A 23,204-nucleotide genomic window follows, 5' to 3' on the forward strand; every position below is an offset into this window, starting at 1 on the left:
TCGTACAGCATTCAATTCAATTCAAAGGTTTATTTTCACTTTTTTCAATTGTAAAGTTTCGGTTTAGATGGTGTTGATGTTTCCAATGTTTTTGTATGATGACTTTTCGAGAGAATGGGAAACCTCTTACAAAATATGAAAAAGAGCATAATTATACGGAATTCAAAGTTGATGAGCTGCAAATTGGTTTTCAATTGACTGATATCCATAACAAAGCGATCCTAGTATAGGATAGGACCCATCTTTTTATTATGGTCGCTTTGTTTTACTCTGTTTTGGATATCTCGGCCATTTCACACTGGATTTTCATCCCCCCAAAATAATGACTATTTGTTATAGAATTGTACGTTTTTTAACATTTATAAAGTGGTTTCTCAGAGTATCTCACAAAAAGTTAAACGCTGAATTTATCATCTCAACTAGTACTTTACCGTCCCTTTAACGTCTCTTTGAATATGGATTGAATTGGGCTTAATTGTTTATTAGTCCATTCTGCCCGAATGTTATTTCAATATTAATGAGATTTGTACATTTAAGTTACGCGCAATAACGACTACAATACTTTTGCGTTGAAATCTAACCACAATCTGAAGGTTACAAAGCAACCTACATCTTGGCAAGGAATGTAATACGAGCAAGAGTGAAAGCTGGTGTATTCTATTGCGTGTTTTTTCGTTGTCTCTCTATTAAGGATCTTACCCATGCATGTCTTTGGGCCCATGTTCTCGTAACCGTCGTCGCAAGTGCAATTGTAATCTCCAGGTGTGTTAACGCATGTCGAAACTTCAGGACAAAGGTCAACTCCAATCATACATTCATCAAAGTCTGTGATTCAGAGAGAGAGAGAGAGAGAGAGAGAGAGAGAGATAGAGAGGGAGGGAGGGAGGGAGAGAGCAGGAAGGAGGGAATTGATGAAGAGAGTTTATAAGATACATACTGCAGTATGTCCCCCAAAAAATTACAATTAGATTTTCGCATTGAAAACACCCAATATGATTAACTATTTTATATGCTACTTCAGGGTCTTAAAATATAACATTTTAGCTCTGTTTTGCAGAAATCCCCATTCGAGTTGGTTAAGCGGTCACAGAGAAATGTGGATTTTTGTAAAGCATGTCATGAGTCTGATTCTTCAAAGCTGGCATTTCGATCATCTTGTGTGTGAATAATAGACAGAACTTGGAGGGAAGATATTCCCGACATCCTCTACAAAATTCCGTATTTCTCTTTGACCACTGAAGCAAATCGAATGGGGTTTTCTGTAAGACGTCGGCAATGAGCTATAGTTTCATACCCTGAATTTGTATTTAGATTGATGCAATATTTTTAAAGATATCTTGTGAAGGGCACCGTTGTTTTTTTTTAACATACGGTATATCCCAATGTACGTGCATTTACAACGATAACGCAGGAGCCAATGAATCAAATCAAATCAAATCAAGTCAGATCAAATCAAATACTACTGACATCAAGATCTGATAGGATCACCACGACTACTCCGATATTAGACCATGATTCCAATTCCCGTTGTATAACTAAGCTTTCTTTTGTTGAAGCAAAATTTCATTATAGGCGAAAGTTACATTAGATAAAGCTACATTTTTACTTCGTTGTAACGAGTACTTCGTTGTAACGAGAATTTCGTTATAAACGTATTCGTTATAAGGGGAGCACACTGTACCAAGTCATATCCCACCTTGACAATTTTTCCCGTTGTCCGTCTGAGACTGGAAGCCGTCTTCACAGGTGCAAAACGCAGAACCGATCGTATCGTCGCACATAGAATTGGACCCACAGAAGTTATCATCTTCGCACTCGTTGATATCTGAAGAGTGAAATGAGTCAAGATAACATGGAGCATCTCCGGAGCTTCACGATAAATTCCGGCGAGACGTAATCGTTTGTTGTCACTTAATGATACGTTATCAGCTATCTAACGACCTCTCAAAGAGTGGCTCTACAGAAACCTATCATTCCTTACATGGTTTTTTTTTTTTAAATGACCGTTGACATTTTTTTCTGTCTTTCTATTGGTCCTTTATTTGTATCAGATCGAATTAACTATTTTGATACATCTGGGCCCCGTTTTATCAAAAGATAGAATCGATTATAAATGTCCTTATATACCACACAGGTTGCCATAGACTTATGATAGATATAAACTTCTTAATCAATTATAACTCTTCATAAAACAGGGCCCTGTAATTGCGCTTCAGGGGATCACATTAAACGATAGAGACCATCTTGATGTCCACTGATTTCCATTTGATCTTCTTTCTCGGTTTGATGTTTCAATTCATAACTTAAAGAGCAAGTTATGATGACTTGATGGTAGAAAACATTATGATTATAGTATATTCATTCATCGTATTTTTGCTAATAAGGAGTTACTTGAATATTCGAAAAAATGAAAAAAAAAACCGCAGATAAGTGTTTAAATTGTTTGTATCAAAGAAATGGCTTTATATGGTGTTCAAGTATTACTCATGTATTTCATCCATCCTCTGTATAATTATGTTGCTTCGAGAAATAAATAATAAATAAACAATAAATTCTGTCTTTTGAAAAAAAAAAAGTCATGATGACTTTGCTAACACGAGTGAAGTGAATCGAACAGAATGGTAAAAGTTCCATCGAGATCAAACATGAAATAAAGTTATGGTTATGGTATACTTTCCACTTTGAGTGTCACATGCTTTTATGAATCAGTGCTATCGGCTATTCAGTATTATGTCCTTTCCAAAATATCAACATACTGTTTGGATCTGACACGCTTGCATGGGTGACTTAAAGGTGCAATTGTAAAATAATCAACGAAAGGCATTTTTTTTTTCAAATGAGTACCGACGTGTGATGTCATAGCTAATCATCGCAATGGCTACTGCTTCTGAACAACCTCACCTGGCCCAGTTTGCGAACACTATTGTTGCCGACCATGCTCACACCTGGTTCAAACGTAAGCCATAAAAAAAAAAGATTGTGACGTCATCACTTCGCGACTTAATTCTTCTGTGAAACTCAAAATAGTGTGCGTTGTATATGCTGTAATGTTTTTCGTTGTATCGTACCTTCACACGACGTGCCGTCTCCTTGGTAACCATTTTCGCAGGTGCACGTGTAACTGCCATCCACATTGTCGCACACAGCGTTTGCGTGACAGATGTCCGGCTGCTCAGTACACTCGTCGATGTCGTTACAGGAATTGTTACCATACGCGTTCCCCCTAAGCCCGTCTTCGCACATGCACGTAAATGAACCAATGGTGTTTGAGCACGTAGCATTTGTGGCACACACCTCGGGCGTGCTGACACACTCGTTAACATCTACGGTGACAAAGAAGAGAGATAAGGAAAATAAAACAAAACAATAAAAAGAAAACATCCAGGAGGGGAAAGGGATATCATGACTTGTAAACCTAATGGTTAACAGGCCGATAATGAAGGTTTGATTCGTATGATTTTGCGAAATTTGTGTTATCAATAATATTACTTTGCTTATGATCACTTTACTCATGATCAGTACCTCGATGTGCAATAAAAAGGATTACGTAACGTTTTATATAATTATCATACAACTTCAAATTTCAAATTGAAGACTGTCAATATATTGTCTCTGACACTAGCTGGATGTATTAACCTTCATAGGTTGATATCTGTCTATACAACTGAGAAAAAGCGAACGGCTCGAAAATTTGTGTGCAGAAATAAACTGTTGGTGATTACACCATGAGCTTGGTTTCAGTTTTATTTTTGATGTTATTATCACACCAACACTTGGAGACCATATATATATATATATATATATATATATATATATATATATATACATATATATATACATATATATATATATATATATATATATATTATATTGTGTATATAAATATATATGCATAGACATCATATTGTATATACAAATATATATGCATATGTATAGGCCCCTATATATACCATATGTCCCCCCCCCCCCGACCCGACTCTCCGCAACAGACATTTTGTAGCAAAATGTACAAAACAGGTCAAAAAATCAAGGTCAAAGGTCAAAGAAGTCAAAGGTCAAAATTCTGTGTAGAAGTGTTGAAGCCCTCACCTAGTGCCATCACATAAAGCAAACGGAATCGAAATCGAGTTAGAAATGGCGAAGGAGTAGCATTTTGTAGCAAAATGTACAATATAGGTCAAAAATCAAGGTCAAAGGTCAAAAAAGTCAAAGGTCAAAATTCTGTGTAGAAGTTTTGAAGCCCTCACCTAGTGCCATCACATAAAGCAAACGGAATCGAAATCGGGTTAGAAATGGCGAAGGAGTAGCATTTTGTAGCAAAATGTACAATACAGGTCAAAAATCAAGGTCAAAGGTCAAAGAAGTCAAAGGTCAAAATTCTGTGTAGAAGTTTTGAAGCCCTCACCTAGTGCCATCACATAAAGCAAACGGAATCAAAATCGGGTTAGAAATGGCGAAGGAGTAGCATTTTGTAGCAAAAATGTACAATAAAATATCCCATCCGATTTGCTTCAGTGGTCAAAGAGAAATCAGGTACTTTGTAAAGCATATCAGGAATCCTTTCCCCTCCAGGTTCTGTCCATTGTGTTCACACATTAATATGCAGTACTGTTCCAAGAGCATCCAAGTGTTAAACTTGGAAGAAACAGACCCATGACATGGTTTACAACGATCCACATTTCTCTGTGACCACTTAACCCAATTGAATAGGGCTTTCTGCAAAATATAGGAAAGATGTTATATTTTTAGTCCCGGAAGTAGCATTCAGACAGTTTAATCATACTGAAAGTTATTAATGCCGAAATCTGATATTGTATATGTTTCTTTTTTTGGGGGGGGGGGGGGGGGGGGGGAGGGAGGACATACTGTCATAACAGGAAATACGTCTACGAAATATCGTGCAAAACGAAAAAGTATCGAAATGCAAAACGAACAAGTAGCGAAATGCATTCCAATGTATACTTTTCATGGCAGGCAAAACGTAGGCCCTACCTGTGCAATTCAAACCCGTTCCCATGTATCCGGCGCGACAGGAGCAGTTGAATGAACCGGGAGAGTTGGCACAGTCTGCATTGACATCACATTCTCCCTCAAAACACTCATCGATATCTGTAAATACCAAGATTATTTAATAATTAGCTGAATTAAATGACTAACTGAATGGGAAAATGCTAGATCGATCAGGTGTTTGACTAATTGATCGCTATATTATGATCACTACATTACGCCAAAGTCAGAGTCAGTATACACTTCGGCTCTTTCTTATTTCCTTTACAGGACAAGTTCACCCAAATATATGTGTGAATTGAGTGAATGCAGCAATATAGATTGGTAGAACACATCAGAGGAAGTTTGAGGAAATCGAACAATCCATTCAAAAGTTATGAATTTCTAAAGTTTCAGTGCCGCCATCGCTAAATGAATAGCCTGCAACAGTTTGTGACGTCACTTCAGGACAACGATATAAAGAATATATAAACAGAATTCAATACTTCTAACAAAGTTAAAGATAACTTGACCTCGTTCAGAAAGTAGGGCGGAATGATATTACCCTAAACATATAAACAAGTCGATAGAATGTGTACTTTCAAGAAAAATGAAATTTCGCTTCTTCTGACGTTTCGAAAATTCTGTCAAAGCTCCTTATATTTTCTTTATATCGTGTTCCTAAAAATGACGTCAAGAACTCTAATAGTTTTCTGTCCAGCGATGACGGCACCGCAAATTTAAAATGTCATACCGTCTGAATCGATTGTCTGATTTTCTTCAAAATTTCACTGATGTGTTCTACTAATATTGCTGCTTTCATTTAATCCACATTCATATTTGGTTTTTGGTTTCCTACATCAGTCACATGATATTCCATATTGAAATAACAGAAAATAGTCCACGGTAGCTTGACTTTGATCTGCGCTTCAAGACAAATGCAATCTCGATGCAGTTTCCCTATGGCGTCCCTTGAGGGCATGCCATAAATTCGATCGTAGATAAGTTTTTTACGACATCACAAAGAAATAATATGTTATTAAACCCTTATCTTTTACCTATTCCACTGAATACAGAGATGATTGAAATAGTGTTCAAGCACTGGGTAACCCAGCTGCAAGGCCCCTGTACCGATAAGGTTTATTTTTGCTGTTGTTGTTGTTATCTTTTATTTCCGTATTCAAATAGAAAATAAAATATGCAAAAAAAAATACATATGCTGTAAAAAGAAATGAGGGCTGCCCATTCATCCGTATCAAAAAAAAAAAAAAAAAATACAACTGTTCTTCCATGGGGTCCCTACCTTTCAGGTTTATTCCTGCCAGTGGGTCAAGTCAAAACACCTTGGTTACATGGGGCACGGAAATCGAGAAGTCCCAATTTAAAACATACCAAGAATTTAAGTTCCAACAAGAGGCTTCTCATGTTTTTAAAACAATTTTCTGTTTAATCTTCTTAAATCCAAATTTTCTTACTTTGCAGTTTTCTCTATCCTGGTGTCTGTGACATTAGAGGGTAGATGATAGTGAAGACAAGGTTTTTTAAGATATATGCTATGATTATTATGCACTTGTGGACATACCGGATAAGTAATGAAAAATACCTGTTACGCAGAATATTACGATGAATTGAACTTACTCTATGATACATGGTGATATCGAAAACTTTTCTTTTTTCATTCATTTATTTTTCCATTTCCAACAGAACCTCCCTCATCTTTTTTTAACAGAAATTGAATGCATAAATCAAATTAGAATAAACAAGATCTATAAGTTCAAAAAATATTTTGAGTTTATGGAAATGCTGGAAATGCGGAACAATGCTTAAAAAGAGAAGAAGAAGAAGCTTGTATTAGGTGCATCCCCCACCCCATCCCACACACACACACTCACGGAATTATAACAAAATGCATGATAGATGATATCATTAAACATATAAAAAGCGGAGTTACAAAACAAACTGAGACACGGAAACCTAACTATGTCCTATATAACTTCTTTGTTATTTTTTTTCTTTGCCTCCCGCGAAGGTGAAATTCAATTCTCGTGACATGCGACTTACCCACGCACAGAGTCTGTGCGTTACCCAGATATCCATCGGGGCACGTGCAAAGATAAGACCCAATGGTGTTGTTACAAATGGCGTCAATTCCACAAACCGGCATTGTTGAGTTGCATTCATCAATATCTGCAGGAGAAAGTTGGGATGTGGACGTGAAAATGTATTCACTCATTTCATTTTGCATTCTGCATATCATATGCAGATATACTTCGATACGTTTCTACTTACAAATGCTACGTTTCACCGTTTTATATTTAGGCTTCGTCGGACTACTTTATAGTAGTCTCTATAATAGTCTCCATAAAGTTGCTCTGGGCCCTGTTTTATGAAGAGTTATAATGATTATATAGTTGATTTCTATTATAAGTCTATGACAACCTGTGTGGTAAGGGAATTTACAATCGATTATATCTTTTGATAAAACGGGGCCCTCGTGCGTTGTCACAACATAACGTTTTGTTTGTTTCTTTGTTTCTTTTTTAACCTACGCGCGCCTGAAAATCTATCACTGCTTCACTTCTTTCTACTTTAACTGCCACTATCAGTGTTCAATTGAATTCCAATCATGCAAACTAGAGCATGAGAAAAATAACGATTGAAATTCACAAAACTGACATTAAAAGACACAAAACTGACAAATGATTGTGTTTTGCCCCTCACAATTTAACCTCACAAAACGTTTGAAGCAGAGAACGAAAAAAAGAAGAATAAAAAGACAAAACAGGTGTCGTTATAGTCCTTACAGAGTTTCTGCAGTTTTGGAAGCTGTGTTTTTAGAATGGAACTAACTGAAGAAGTAGAAAATCTAATGATAAACTAGAAATGTCGCTAAGGCGACTGGTATGCCTCCGCCATAAGGCATGATTCCCCTAATAGGTTTATAGTACATGTACATGTAGACAATGTGTGATTACATTGTCACAAAATTGGCAAAATATTAAAATGACAAGTTTGTCACAAATATGTTGAATATTCACCTTCCTTGATCTACATTTGTAGGTTGAATTGGATGAATAGGAGAGCATGTATTTGGGGATTTAAGGACTTAGCTTGACTTTGACCCATTCATAAGTTTATAATGCATTGAGTAATTTTCAAGGTATGGAGAAAAAGTGCAATTTCTGTATTGAAAAGTTCATTGTTACCATTTTCATCTGGCCTTTGACCCTAAAATTCATAGGATAATCACTGTCAGGCACAACATGCATAAATATGTAGTAAGTTTCAAGATAACTTGAGCCACTTCTGAGATATGGAGGAAAAAGTTAGTTCAGCACTTTCCCTAGATCTTTGACCTTTTGACCTTTGAGGCAAACAAAAAAAAGAAGAAAAAAGAAAGTTTCCAGAGAATCTCTATTAGGTTATACATGCATACACCAAGTGTAAAAAAAAAATAATAATAATCCTGCTGGCATTGCATAAATATGAGGGAAATAGTAAAATTTCGAAGTGTTGCCCTTGACCTTTGACCCCTGACCTTTGACCCATGAACCCTAAATTCTCTAGATAATCACTGCCAGTCAGTACATGTATATATACTATGTTCCATGAAGATACCTTGAACAATTTCCAAGATACGGAGAAAAAAGTGAAGTTTTAATATTTTTACTTGACCTTTTGACCTTTGGCCTTTGACCTCATGACCCCAAACTTTCACCAGAGAATCTTAATCGGGTAATACATGTATACACTAAGGTTCAAGAAAATATCTTCAAGCATTGCATAGTTATGGTGGAAATAGTGACATTTTACGTATTTGACCTTGACCTTTTGACCTTTGACCTTGAGCATGTGCACCCAAAAGTTGATAGGCACAACTTCACCCCCTAATACACATACATGCCAAGTTTCATTAGGATACCTCAAAAGGTTTTTTAGTTACGCTGTTCACAAAATTCATTACGGACGGAAGGACGGACGGACGGAAAGACGGACGGACGGACGGACGGACGGACGGAAGGACGGACGGACGGACGGACAACCCGAAAACATAATGCCTCCGGCACCACTTCGTGGCGGAGGCATAAAAAGCTTATGAGGATTAAAAATAAAGAGCGTCATGTACATTCACAGAAAGAGAGAGCGATAGAGAGAGCGGGGGAGAAAGAGAGAGCGATAGAGAGAAAGAGAAAGGGAAGAGAAGCCTCCAATAGACAGGATAAAATTAACTGAGATGTGATCGATATGTTCACACTAACTTAACAAAATAATGAATGTAAAGAGTGAATGTAAGTCAAGCAACGCATCTCTACTTCGGACTTGTACACACTGGATACAGTAGCTGTACAAAGACTGCTTACCATCACACGTCTCGTTCAGATATCCGGATCCGCTGTACCCGTCTTCGCACCGACAGGTGTAGCTCCCCTCAGTGTTCGTACATACGGCGTTCTCCGCACACACTTGAGCCGCGTTTTCACATTCGTCCAAGTCTGCAAGAGGGTGCGGTACAAACAAATTATTTAGCATTAGTGCAATGTGAATTTCACACTATATAAGGGAAAAGTTACCAAGTTATGTTATTGGAATGGCGAGACGTCACCCCTTGCTAAAGTTTCCATAAAATTAGAGAGAATCGGCACGCTTTCAGGAAGTTGCAAAAGGTATAGGTCTACCAGGTCATAGTAAAGGTCGTCAAAAGTGCACATTTTAAGAACGTTGTGAAACCGGGCAATTTACACGTTTTCACAAAACAGTCACATCCTAAATATCGAAAAAACGGGAACGAAGACAGATGGAGTCCCATATCCGATCTCTCATTTTGCGTTCCATCTTAACTCTATTAATGCACTTCGTTCATTCCTTGCACCCAATGACGAATATCAGTACCACTTTTAGCTACTGAACAGATCTTTAATATCATAAACTTTCTTGACTAGCTATGCTTTATCAAAGTACCTGTAGTCCTCCGTCTGTCACTGTATGTACGGTGTTCCTTATTTGTTATTGAAACTGATGGTAACTGACTATTTGAAGAGTGAAAGTACTTTGTGTCACGTCCTTGAGGCCATAGGACCTAACTCCGAACGTGCCTTACCTTCACAATCTCGTTCATTCGCCGCGAGTACGAAACCGTCCGGGCAGCCGCATACGAAAGAGCCTTCCGTGTTGTTGCACAGTTCTCGCACCCCACAAACGTTGTTTTCCACGCATTCATTTATATCTGGAGTGGAGGGGGGGGGGGGGTGGTGGGAGAGGAATGTAGTTCAAATATTATTGCCAGTGCACTGCAGGCTCGTGGGGAAAGATGCAGCATTTGTTTCATACATCAAGTGGAAAAAGGAGGATTCAAGCACCGTAATAATTGATCAAAACGGGGCAAGTGGAGCGTAAGTTAACTAAACTTATTTCACACTAACAATAGGATGGTGAACAATTTGACACAGTGCTCACCATGAAAACACAAATAAAGTGAATTAGAGTAAGATTAACAGTTAAAAAAAATCCTATCACGGTTACAGATATGATGAAAATCAAGAGACATGCAGTAGCACAGAGGATGAAGTTATTGGCTATCATGACAACAACTGAAACGAGTAAGTTATCAATTCCTCGGGCAGCTACTGGCAAAGCTTTCAGTTTATTGGTAAACTTTCAAACGGAACTAAATAACCATGTCATATCATATTTATCAAATGCCGAGTACATACCAATACATGACGTATTTTCTGGCGTCTCGTATCCGAAACCCGCCTGATCGCAGAAACATGTGGAAACGCCGTCAACGAAGGCGCATATAGTATTATTGCCACACGGATTGGAATCGTCTGAGCACGTTGCATTCGGGTCCACTGCCAAACAGAATGGGACAAACAGTAAATGATAACATTATACATTATTCCCAGGTCGAAAAACCAGTACAAACCAGTAAGCATTTTAAACTGGTCTTTACTGGTCTTAACTGGTCTTAACTGGTCTCAATGAACTGGTACCAGTTAAAACCAAAAGGCAACTCCAACTTTCCAGTAACAAAATAAGCAATTCTAAATGCGAAGCCAGTTGATACCAGTTGAAGTCGTACGGGTATTAGTTGATACAAATTGAAGTCGTACTGGTACTAGTTGATACCAGTTGAAGTCGTACTGGTACCAGTTGATACTAGTTTAATCATACTGGTACCAGTTTATACCAGTTGAAGTTGTACTGCTTACCAGTTGAAACCAGTAAAAGTCTAGTGGTGACCAGTTGATACCAGTTCAAGTATCACTCTGTACCAGTAAGTAACAGTTCCTGCCAGTTGAAGTCTTACTGGTACCAGTTGATACCAGTTCAAGTCTCATTGTGTACCAGTTGATACCAATTGAAGTCTACTGGTCTATAAATTGATACCAGTTCAAGTCTCAATGTGTACCACGGTACCACTTGATACCAATTGCAATCTACTGGTACAAGTTGGATACCAGTTCAAGTCTCATTGTTTGCCAGTTGATACCAGTTTGAGTCTTGTACCTGGTACCAGTTGATACCATTTTAGTCATACTGGTACCAGTACCAGTATTGCTCATGACACCAGCTGAAGTCTACTTTTTGAATTCGATCAGTTCATCAAACTGAATTAAAAAGTAAACAAAACAACATAAAACTAAACATTTGACATGATTTAACTTGGACTCTTAATGATTTCAACTAAATTCAACTGGAATCAATTTCAATCAGTTGACAATTTAACTTACAGACTGTATTTTGACAAGTTTGAGTGTGTTTGTGTGTGTGTGTGCGTGTGTGTATGTGTGTTGGTTTGTATGCAAACAGTTAGTTGACACAATTTGAAACCCATGTACCTGACTGGACTTGCTTACCACTTCATTCCAGATTTAAACCAGGGAGATAATTCCCACCTCCCTGTTTAAACCCAGTGACTAAAACATTGACACTCTGATACCAGTTGATTCCAGTTGATTTCTATTGGTTTCTACTGGTTCTATTGCTCATGAATATTCATAAACTATTCAAATTCTGTATGTGAAATAGATAACAGATTGTTGAATTTCATGATTTCAATAAAGTCTGAAATTTATTAGAAAATTATCTAATATCATTGCCTTGATATTCACAATTTCAGCTTGTACCTTTGATGAGGTATTTTCATATTTTTTATAATAAAAGTGCAATCTACTTGGTAACCATGACTTAAAGGGGAGGGCTTGTAACTGATCAATGGGAATCAGTGGGGATGGCGGGGGATGATTGTTCCAATCCTTGCGGGATGCATTCAAAAGTACATCATAATTATATCTATTGTTGTGTGAAAATTATTTCTTCAGAATGGTCTCATATTCAAGTAATGTGCAGTTCAATGTTTCCTGGTTAGCATGCCTGTACAGTGTCGGGGCGATCGTGAATAGCCCGTTAATGATCGCCCCGACACTGTACAGGCATGCTAGCCTGGAAACATTGAACTGCACATTATTTATTTATTTATGTATTTATGTGTAACAATGTAAAATTAAAGTACGTCTTACATTCAGGATAACAGTATACATTTATTATAACCAGTAAAATATCACACATGATTGAAAAAACAAACAAATGCGATCTATTCATTATCCCCTATCCCCACCCCACCCGCCCGCCTTTTCCAGATAAAACAGTGTAGTTGCTGCGGCAGGGTGTTTTTGTGTTTAAAAAAAAAAAGAAAAAAAAGTGTATACGGTCGGCAAGAATATATTCAGCTAAAATGAAAACAAAAATCAAACTCTCATATTTACATAATTTCTTTAAGTATTCAAACTACATATAAATTTGTACATGAATTTAATAGTCACTGTTTGGTTTGGGTAAAAAATCAGATGGCAAAAATATATAAAAATTAAAAATCAAAAGTCAAAACTTAAACGTTTACACTGTTTCTTAAAGTTTTCAAACGACACAGAAGTTTGAACTTGAATAGGTAACATATTAAAATACAATGTGCCTTGATACGAAAATGTTGACCTCATATATTCTGTACGTGGTTTAGGAACAAAAAGAGGATTGTTTGCAGCATATCTTGTATAATAATATATCGGTCTATTGGAAATGAGTTTCTTTAAAGACATGGGTGTACGATTACTGATAATTTTAAACATCATTATACAATGATTGAATTTAATCCGTTGTTGCACTGATTGCCAATTAAGCAACCTTAACAAATTATCAGTTGATGTATATCTATCAGCATTAAATATCATTCTAGCGTATCTGTCTTGAGCACGTTGTAATCTTATTATATTATACATTTTGTCATATTACTTGAATATGAGACCATTCTGAAGCAAATGATTTTCACACAATGGATATATAATGTACTCTTAAATGAATTCCACAAGGATTAGAACAATCATCCCCCAGCATTCCCACTGATTCCCACAGATGCAGTTACTAGCCCTTTAAAGCATTACAGCTAAATGGCACTATATAAATGAATGAAATATCCCTGGTACTAACTAGGTCTAGGATGTAGGCTAAGCCAAGATGTACTTGTAGGTATAGGCTTTTAGACTAGCTGTAGGTTTATGATAGGTATTAACAATGTCTTGACATGTGTTTGTTCTGGTAAACACCCATATACATCAATATAATTCAACACAAAATTAATTTTGTCAACTGGATCCCAGAACATGATTCCAGTTGATAACAGTTGATTCCAGTTGGACGAATACCAGTTGAATGGGTACCAGTTGATACCAGTTGATTCTAGCCACGCATTCCAATTTCCATATTGAAACCAGTTGCCTTAACTGGAATCAACTGGTACTATTACCAGTTGCTAACTGTTTTTTTTTTTTTCGACCAGGGTTGTGTAACTTGGAGTTAAGTGAATGCCTATATGTAGTTCTTTCCATGTCACTGGTTCAGCTAAGGTATAGTGTACTACATTTCTCTATTACAAATCACAAACTCGAATCAACTTATGAGAGCTGTTCAGGCTTAGCGTGTATAAAGGCAACTTTTAAAGTGACGAGCAGAAGTCAGTTTGTGTCTGTACAGTTACAGAGCAGTTCCGTGTCCACCTTGCTAATGTCTTTTTGCACAGCGGGAATCCTTTGGTCCATACACACCTTCATTGTATATATACCGAGTCATTATTGTGATTACTTTAATAGCAATAAAGCTGCTCTCACCGATCTTTCGGCATTTAACGAGAATGACTGATCGCAAATCTCCATCTAAGCGCTCGTTCTTCTGGTAACATTATTCTGCTGAAACCACGCGACAAAACAACAACAACAGCAGTACTACAACAACAACAGCAGTACTACAGCAGCAGCAGCAGTCAAAAAAAGCAACATGGTTGGCAAAGAACCGAAACTCACGCTCGCATTGGGAACTGTCCACCAAAAGGAATCCATCCAGACAGCTACAATTATAGCCCGGCTCTTCGTTTGTGCATCTCTGAGAACAATCATCTAGACCTAAATTGCACTCGTCAATATCTGTGAAAGGAACAGAACAATCAATAAACTTTTCTTTACATAAAAGTTCAGATAAATCGTCCCTACGTTTGATAAATCTGCCACATCCTTTTCTACGGCAGGAAATAAAAAATGATACGACACCAGTAATAGACATCCAGCAGATAAATGAAAAAAAAGGAAGAAAATGAACAGAAATGCTTGGAGAGTTACAAATCGTTTTCAAGCTTTGCTTTATCATATTATTTTCCCTGTAGTTTCGCACCTATGTCAACAGGCGGTCCATTGGAAACGGAATCCTGCCTTGCAAATCTTTGCCTTAACATTAGCATGCCACAAATTGATTGTTTCAGCAAAATTGAAAGGGGTTGGTTAGTACAAATTTTCGAAAGAAATTCAATCCGCTATAGACTTTCTTTGCAATGGAAATCTCTGCAATCCATCGTATTATTCATAATGAAGAAGAAGTAGAATCGAATGCAGTTAAATGAATAAGCCAGTTAAGAGTTAGCTCATGTGCACATAAGTACAAATGACCTTTCTTTTTTTTTTCTCAGTTGATAAGGAACCTCACTTGTTTTCAAAGCGGAAAAAAAAATGTATATGTGACCGTGCACCTCAAAACGAACATAAAGTCGCACACACTGATTTTGCGTGAGGACTAAAAATAAGTGAAACGGGTCAACCTAGCCGAACTTGACTTTTTCATATTTTCTGAAAGAGCGGGTCTTATTTTACATTATGCTAAAATTTGGTATCATAAAACGGGCAGGAAAGTGTGTTTTTTAAGCAGTTTATCTCAAACATATTGGATAGAACAGTGTGATTAGGTGTGTCTTTAGAATCCCTTTTTCATTTCTGAAAAACCTTGTCCACAATCTTCACTTTCAACTCTAATAACTTTTGAAAGGATAGCCCTACTGCTTTAAAAGTTGGCATTAATTATGGAGAGAATGTGTTAATGAGGCATGCTTAATTTCAGTTTAATCTGATAATCCCTTCATTGTTGTTACTGTGGTGGTTTACTTCCTGTTTTTTGTCCCATTCATCGCACAGCCAGCACGGTTTGGTAAAGATTAAGCGCTTGAATAGACACTGTACTTCAGAGCCTCTTTTCTCAGTTCACACTTTTCCTGAGTTTGTGCTTTCTTTCCAATATTTAGATAGGTTAGGAGAGTCCATTTGATTTGAGTTATATATCATTTTAAAGCTTAAAGTCTGCTCTTTTAGAAAATGGTCTAAACTAAAAATTCATGCCTGGCGACTTTTTGTTTGTTTTGAGGTGCACTGTCACATATAGCTACTTGTAGCTGGCCCGACAAAACAATACGTGGAATTCATCAATCATGTTCGAACAAAGGATGAAATTGCGTAGACCAGGTGACTACAAAGGTCCACGATTAACGCTTGGGAAAGCATCTACTGCATTATTTTGCATTGATTGTATTAACAATCTTTTTGCATTGATATTGCCAAATACCACTTTTGCTGTCAGGTGGATGTGCTGGCAAGCACCATTTAGGATTACTTGAATAATCATTACATCACAGATGCTTATCCCAGTGAATTTCAAAACCAACTTGCCCTGTTGGTACAAATGACCCTTTTCTGCTCATGCGCAAAGTGGAACTCCGAACTGGCTTTATTGATTTAAAACAACATGACACGAAACGACATAAGATTTTAAAAAAAAAGAAGAAGAAATGAAATGACACTTTAATTAAAATTAAGAGTCGAATCATAGTAGGACAATATCATACACGCTAGCTGGAGGCCAAGTGGTGGGCGTAGTTGAAAGTCTGAAGGTATTGATCATTGTCAAATAAAACCGGCATGTTTCGAAATTAACATAAACGAGGAAAATAATGTGAAAGATCTCTATTAGTGACCGTGGTAGCATCAAAATAAACAAATGAGTGCAAAATTTCGTGATCTTACATCTAGATAAACATCATTACACAATGAGCCACCACAATATCTAAACAATGTCTTTGGGTGTCAAATAACAACATGTTACCCATTAACTCTTTATGTGCCATGGTGGAAACCCCCTGTGTGCCACGTTATTCTGAGACACGAAGGTAGTCATGCTTTGAGAAGGAATTCTGTTTTTCCAATTTGCATTACTTCTACAAATTTCTGTTAAGCTTGACATAATAGTGAGCAATGTTAAAGAGGAATGCCAAACTTTGCTTCCATATACAATGTATAACAATTCTATTTTCATTTTTCCTTTTGAATTACCAGTTGCTACATTACTGTAAAGGCATGACTTTTGCACATAAAATAGTGACAGAAATAGTGATAAATAGTGACAGAGACGAAAATCTAGTTGGGAACACCGCTTGATAATCAATCACCACATAGAATGCAAGCCGTATGTGAGAGGAACAAAAGCGCGAGAAACGCTTTGATTTTTACCGCGGGATTAGCGATTTATCGAGCGGTTTTGGCGGCTTTGTTTATTGAGCAGAATATGCGAAGTTGGCAAGCCGTCGATTGAGCCGGACGTGCGAACGTGGCACATAAAGAGTTTAAAAAAAAAAGCCAGTTTAATGCACAGATGAGTGAAAAAAAAAAGTTAGGAAGATGCTCACCCTCGCAGTTTGTTCCATCGCCCTGGTAGAATTCACGGCATTCGCAGCTGAACGAACCGATGCTGTTGGTGCAGTTCGCGTTGACGTCACAATATCCTAAGTCACACTCGTTGATATCTGTGAGGGGGGAGTAGGGGTCCTTTTCATGAAGTCATCACACAATATACAAATGATGCGCAGGACAGAGTGGGCGCGAGATTAACTTTGGAACTGTTTAAACCCACGAGCGCAGCGAATGGGTTTTAGACTGTTTCCAAGAATATTTTCGCCCTCATGGATAATTTATGTCTGACAATTTTTTTTTCTAGTTTATAATCCAGGGATGCATTCATGAAAAGGACAAGCGTTTCTTTTTTTTAGTTGGTTCAGTCGTAATTCACACCCCTAATTCGTTATGATCTAAGCTTTCGTCGGTGTTTGTTCCGTCATTTATTTAGATAAAAGTTATAACCTTGTGTTTTTCTATTATTCTACCGTATGTCCCCCCAAAATTACAATGGTACCCTCTGCAACGATGAAATAAAAAATGGTGAATCAATCCAAGCACAATTTCAGGGTATAAAACTACAACTCATTACCCACATCTTACAGAAAACCCCATTCAATTTGCTTCAGTGGTCAAAGAGAGATGAGGATTTTTGTAGAGCATGTCAGGAATCCCTTCCCTCCAAGTTCTGTCTATTGTATTTACACATTAATATGCAGTTCCCAGAACATCCAAGTTCTAAACTTGGAAGAATCAGACTCATGACATGCTTTACAACAATCCACAGTTTTCTGTGACCACTTAACCAAATTGAATGGGTTTTTTGCAAAATAGAGCTAAGATGATATATTTTAAGACCCTGAAGTAGCATTTAGACGGGTTAATCATATTGGGCGTTATCAATGCAAAAATTCAATTATAATTGTTTTTTGGGGGACATACTGTATATAAATCATTGCATGTACTTTTGAAACTAGCTTCTACATATTTCGAATTACATTTTGATGATTTTGATATCGTTTTGTCCTGTGATATGTATACTGCATAAAAATAATGGTTGTGCCATGTTGTTGTGAAATAATAAGGTATGAAAAATAAGATTCAAATGCAAATTCAAACAGAATCATCGTTAACTATCCAGATCGTGTCATTTTGGCGCAAATTGAAAGCAAAAAAAAAAAACACGACAAAACTCACTGACAGAATTGGAAATTGGTTCCTTTTTGCTTGTTTTAGATTGTCCACAAAATGTCGCTAATATTCTAGAAATGTAACGTCGCGATGTTTGACAGATATTTCCTGGACGACACCTGTAGGGTTGTTTTGCAAAGAAACATTGATTTTTCTGCGCCGCCTCTTAAGGCACACATTCCCAGCAACATGCTATAAGATATTCACTACCTTCGGCAACAAGTTTATGTAAAATATCAATATTTTTTTTCCTAATGTGTGGCTAATTTGGTATTCTCAAACAAATATAAACTCTAAAATAAAAATCAGTCAAGTCTCCTTACGTTGTAGTTTTCTTAGCATTAATATCTCTGGCCTCATGAAATCGCCTGTAACGACTTTTTTTTTTGTGTGTGTATGACATTTGTGCCTGTGTGTATTAGATTCATTATACCTTCACAGGTTCCGTTCGCCGTTTCGTTGTACCCATTGAGGCAGGGGCACTGGAATGACCCGGCAGTATTGACGCACTCGGATCCCGCAGGACATGTGTTAAGGCTCTTATCGGCACACTCGTCAACATCTGGGAGGGGGCAGGGAAAGTGGTGGCATTATTTCATATTTTTCACGCCGACACAAAGAGAGGCTCCTCTCCTTGTCGCACATTTGCAATGGTATATAGAACAAATACAAAAATAATAAAACAATGACATGCTGACTGACAGAACAATGTTTCTTTAAATTCATGAAATTCTTCCGTCGAGATGTTTCCATTGCAACTGATTAACAAATTGTCCTCCATCGACGTAAATGTTTACGTCGATGTAGGGCAATTTGTCAATCAGTGGCAATGTTTCTTTCATTTCGACAATTTGAATGGACAAAGTTACGGGACAAGTATCACATGTTGACAGAGAAAAGAAATAATCATTAGTTTTAAATTACATTATACGAATTGGCTGAGGGGATGGTGTCATAGACAACAAGCATTGGTTTCATAAATTCCAGTACCTTTATCATACTCCGATACATGAATAAAATGTTTGATGTCATTACAGCCAACATTCCACTTCCGAGACGGATTCTATACTTCCGGTGAATTTGGATAAGAATGGATGGTGGAGTCTTATAGGAAACGACAGACAATATTCATCCTAGATTATAGTCTGTTTGTTCTTGTTCATGATTTTATTGAATTCTTAATGAATTCATTCATTTACACATTATGCATACACGCGAGCTGAAGATGCAGTAAGGACACATTAACTACTAATAAAGCATCGTAGGCTAATTGCCGTTTTGCTTACCAACACAAGTAAAGCCATTTCCCACGAAACCAGTATTACATTCACACTGGTAACTTCCGACAGTGTTGATGCAGGTTGCGTTGTGGTGACACGCGTCTGTCCCCACCTCGCACTCGTTGATGTCCTCACAGAACGTGCCGTTACCCGTCCAGCCGCTGTTACACGAACACCGGAAGTATCCAATCTCGTTGATACACGTGGCTTGTTTGTGGCAGTTGTGTACGTCGTTTCGGCATTCGTCTTCATCTATCCCACACGGAAGTAAAAACGTAGATGGATCACTGATTCAATTTGAGTAGATCATGAAGTCATGTCAAACTCAATGTACTGATGCCATCTTTAATGAATAATCATGTAGCTCGTCGCACTGAGCTATTACAAAGAGGCCTACAGCTTTTCCAAATAAGTTGTGATAAATGTACCTACAATATCTGGCTGATTGGATGTTTTTTGCTAGCTGATATACACTCAGCAAAAAAAAAAGAGAGTAAACATTTTTTGGAGGTCATATTTTTCATACAAGACCTTTATGAAAATCAATGTATTATATACCATATTAAAGGTAATTTATTTATTATTAAGTTCACAGGTTAATTTAAAAGAAAACTTTAGGCATGAGTGAGCACATTCGTTTTTGTCCTTCAGGGCAGAAAATTAAAAATGGCAAAAATTGACATGTTCTCTTTCATTTGCAAATGCCTTTCACGATAACATTGACAACAAAAGACCAATTTAACACAATGAGGGGCATGAATGAAATAGGAAAAATAAGTTTTTGTTCTCTTTATCTCTTTATTACCTTTAAGAAAAACAAAGTGGGAAACTAAACTGGAAAAAATAAGAATTTTCTGTCAAGTCAAACTTCAAATGACATAGGGAATAAAAAACATAAAGATGATTAAATGAGCAGAATTTCTTTCTTTATTTCTTTGAAACTAGTGATTTAAAATCCATGTGACAATTTCAAGAACCTAACATCATGAACATTACTTACAATTTCTTCATTTGAAAAAAAAAGCTCAAATTTGTACCATTTTTGGAAATTATTACTTCTTCTCTTATTTCATTTGAATTAAGATTTGACATAAGATGCTTTATTTTCCTCCATTATTTATAGCCTTCATTGGTCTTTTAGGCTTTAAAGATATCATAGAGATCAAAGGTTTGTTTTTGCAACTTAATTCATGTTTCTTTTTGTGTGGAATCTGTTGTTTGTTCTTATTGTTCTATGGAAGAGTACATACGCATGAATGACAACTTGTTCAGTTTTGCAACTTTTACTTTTGTGCCCTGGAAGAGAAGAACAATGGTGTTCAATAAGGCATTAAGTTTCCCTTTTTGATGACCTACCAGGCTGGTAGCCAAATAAATTACCTTCAATATGGTATATAATACATTAGCTTTCAGCCAAATATTCTATGAGAAATCTAAACTTGAAAAAGCGTTTACTTTCTTTTTTTGCTGAGTGTATTATTATACTAGCTTCCAAGAAACAACCAACCATCCTTGAGAAAGCAATAACTTGTACACTTATAATTATAGTTCATCTATTCGGACCTTGCGACCTCAAAAAAAAAAAGGTCGCTCATGGAACATGATGGAATTTGACGGGGACACCATGTATTGTAGCTATAAAAGTGACGTTGCGTGACGTTGAAGTTCACTTGTTTCTGTCACTACCATTGGTAACTGTACGACAAAAGAATATAGATAAATTCAACATTGGTCCCGTCAAAGGTCAATTGGTCAAAGGCGAATTCAGAGCGTGAGAAGGGTCTCGCAGGAAGACTTCTGTGCACTCGCTCTATGTCGTACAGTATCAAATTAGTGGGTGCTGTTCGTTATTCCGAAAGTTCGCTATTCTGAAGGTTCGTTATTCCGAAGGTTCGTTGATCCGAAACACACAAATTCCCTTTACCTAGAGGTTCGTTGATCCGAAAATGACAAAGGGTTCGTTGATCCGAACTTATTTTGTGGCGTTATTCCGAAGGTTCGTTATTCCAATGATTCGTAAATCCGAAAATGAAATTCGGATTAACGAACCTTCGGAATAACGAATATTCGGACTAAAGAGCCTTCGGAATAACGAACCTTCGGAATAACGAGCTTTAACCTAAATTAGTAACAGCAGTCACAAAGAGTTCACTGAAAAGCAACAACAATGCTCAAAATAAGTCTTCTGCTTAACGCGTTAATCTCCTGTCTGCAGGTGTATGTGTGAGATTTGTGCACATTTGACTCACTGGCACAGGAAAGGGTACAAAATACAATCTAACCTGCACAGTCATTGGGAGATCCACTGCCCACATAGCCGTCGAAACAGGTACATGTGAACGAGCCGATTGTGTTGTTGCAGTCTGCGTTCGTGTCGCACTGGTCGGGATTTAGGCATTCGTTGATATCTGAAAGATATTACCATAGAAACCGTACCTTTTCTCAAAAACAGAAAAAATAGAATTGTGCGGGAAAGGAAAGAGAGGGGAGTAATACTGCTAACAAAGTTGAAATATAATTATCTCTCATGATACATAAAGAAATATTTCGTATGGGCCTATGACGATGATTGTCGGTCCATATCTCACAAAAGCGAATATCAATGTTGTGTTGTGTCGTGTTTGTGCGTGTGTGTGTGTGTGTGTGTGCGTATGTTTGTGTGTGCGTAATACATTCATTACATGCTACATAAACCCGTCTAGGGCGCACACACACATAAATACACACACACACTTTTTTGTTTTAAGACATTCTTTATTTGAATTTCATTCGCTATCCGATCCATGTTAACAATGAACACACACACACACACACACACACACACACACACACACACACACACACACATACTTGTCACTAAATGATTTGTAACTACAAATACCTGATAAGGTAGTCGATCTTTTCATTCATTCATTCTTTCATTCTTTTGAATCTGGCATTCCTCTTTTTTTTTTTGAATGCCAAGATTTCTAACAAATTGCACTTTTTCTTCCTACCTTCAAGACCGCCCTACAATCACATAAGAAAGAGAAAATAACGAAACCTGGCCACAAGAGAAATATAGTTTTCAGAATATCGGTTCGAAGTTTAGATGCGGTCAAGGATTGAAGAAATCAGACAAATACGTGGTGAATTCTATACTGATGAAAACATCAACGAAAGAGGGGGTGGGGGGGGGGGCAGGTAAAAATAGTAAATATGTTTCGTTACCAATGACACCAAATCGATAATGATAAAATCAAAGTAACATCTAATTACCTTGACAAGCGAAGACATCTTGGTTGGTGTCCTGGAAACCCATGTCACAAGAGCAGTTGAAAGACCCTTCCGTGTTGGTGCAAATGCTATTTTCGGGGCAATCATCTAGACCCCGATCACACTCGTTAATATCTGAAAAAGCATTCACATAAAACAATACCTTTTTTATTGAATTTTCCAGTTCAAAAAGAGAGCTGCGTGGTCAAACTGCTCTCAGCAGTTGTATTGCAGTTATACTTGTGTTGGTAACCGCTCATGTCATTGAATTTCGAAAGAAAAAAAAATACCGCTGGAAATGTGGTAGTTACATACTTCTCGAACTGTGTACGTCTGTCACCATATACATAATGCTCGATTAAACTGATTGGGAAACGGTTTACAGGTGAAAAGTTCAAATGGCAAAGCATACAAATGCCATTTGCATATTTTTTTTTCCAATGCGATAATCAAC

The 23,204-nt window shown here is 37.2% G+C and overlaps 1 protein-coding gene across 1 annotated transcript in view; it reads right to left on the reverse strand.

The window, feature by feature from the left end:
* LOC139719223 (uncharacterized) overlaps nucleotides 1-23,204 on the reverse strand; it is a 74,729-nt gene that overhangs the window by 51,157 nt on the left and 368 nt on the right. Inside the window, exons 2-14 of the mRNA XM_071630653.1 lie at nucleotides 22,754-22,885; nucleotides 21,778-21,903; nucleotides 19,502-19,747; nucleotides 18,649-18,777; nucleotides 17,039-17,155; nucleotides 14,343-14,462; nucleotides 10,698-10,838; nucleotides 9,348-9,479; nucleotides 7,048-7,173; nucleotides 4,993-5,109; nucleotides 3,069-3,323; nucleotides 1,697-1,825; nucleotides 700-825 (exon numbers count right to left, since the gene is read on the reverse strand). Coding sequence (XP_071486754.1) covers nucleotides 700-825; nucleotides 1,697-1,825; nucleotides 3,069-3,323; nucleotides 4,993-5,109; nucleotides 7,048-7,173; nucleotides 9,348-9,479; nucleotides 10,698-10,838; nucleotides 14,343-14,462; nucleotides 17,039-17,155; nucleotides 18,649-18,777; nucleotides 19,502-19,747; nucleotides 21,778-21,903; nucleotides 22,754-22,796 — 1,807 coding nt within the window. The 5' untranslated portion in view covers nucleotides 22,797-22,885. The remainder of the gene's footprint in view (nucleotides 1-699; nucleotides 826-1,696; nucleotides 1,826-3,068; nucleotides 3,324-4,992; nucleotides 5,110-7,047; nucleotides 7,174-9,347; nucleotides 9,480-10,697; nucleotides 10,839-14,342; nucleotides 14,463-17,038; nucleotides 17,156-18,648; nucleotides 18,778-19,501; nucleotides 19,748-21,777; nucleotides 21,904-22,753; nucleotides 22,886-23,204) is intronic.

The sequence above is a fragment of the Diadema antillarum genome, unplaced genomic scaffold (assembly GCF_040938485.1).
Source record: "Diadema antillarum isolate AM-2024a unplaced genomic scaffold, OU_Dant_1.0 scf00000107, whole genome shotgun sequence".
In the NCBI taxonomy this organism is placed as follows: domain Eukaryota; kingdom Metazoa; phylum Echinodermata; class Echinoidea; order Diadematoida; family Diadematidae; genus Diadema; species Diadema antillarum.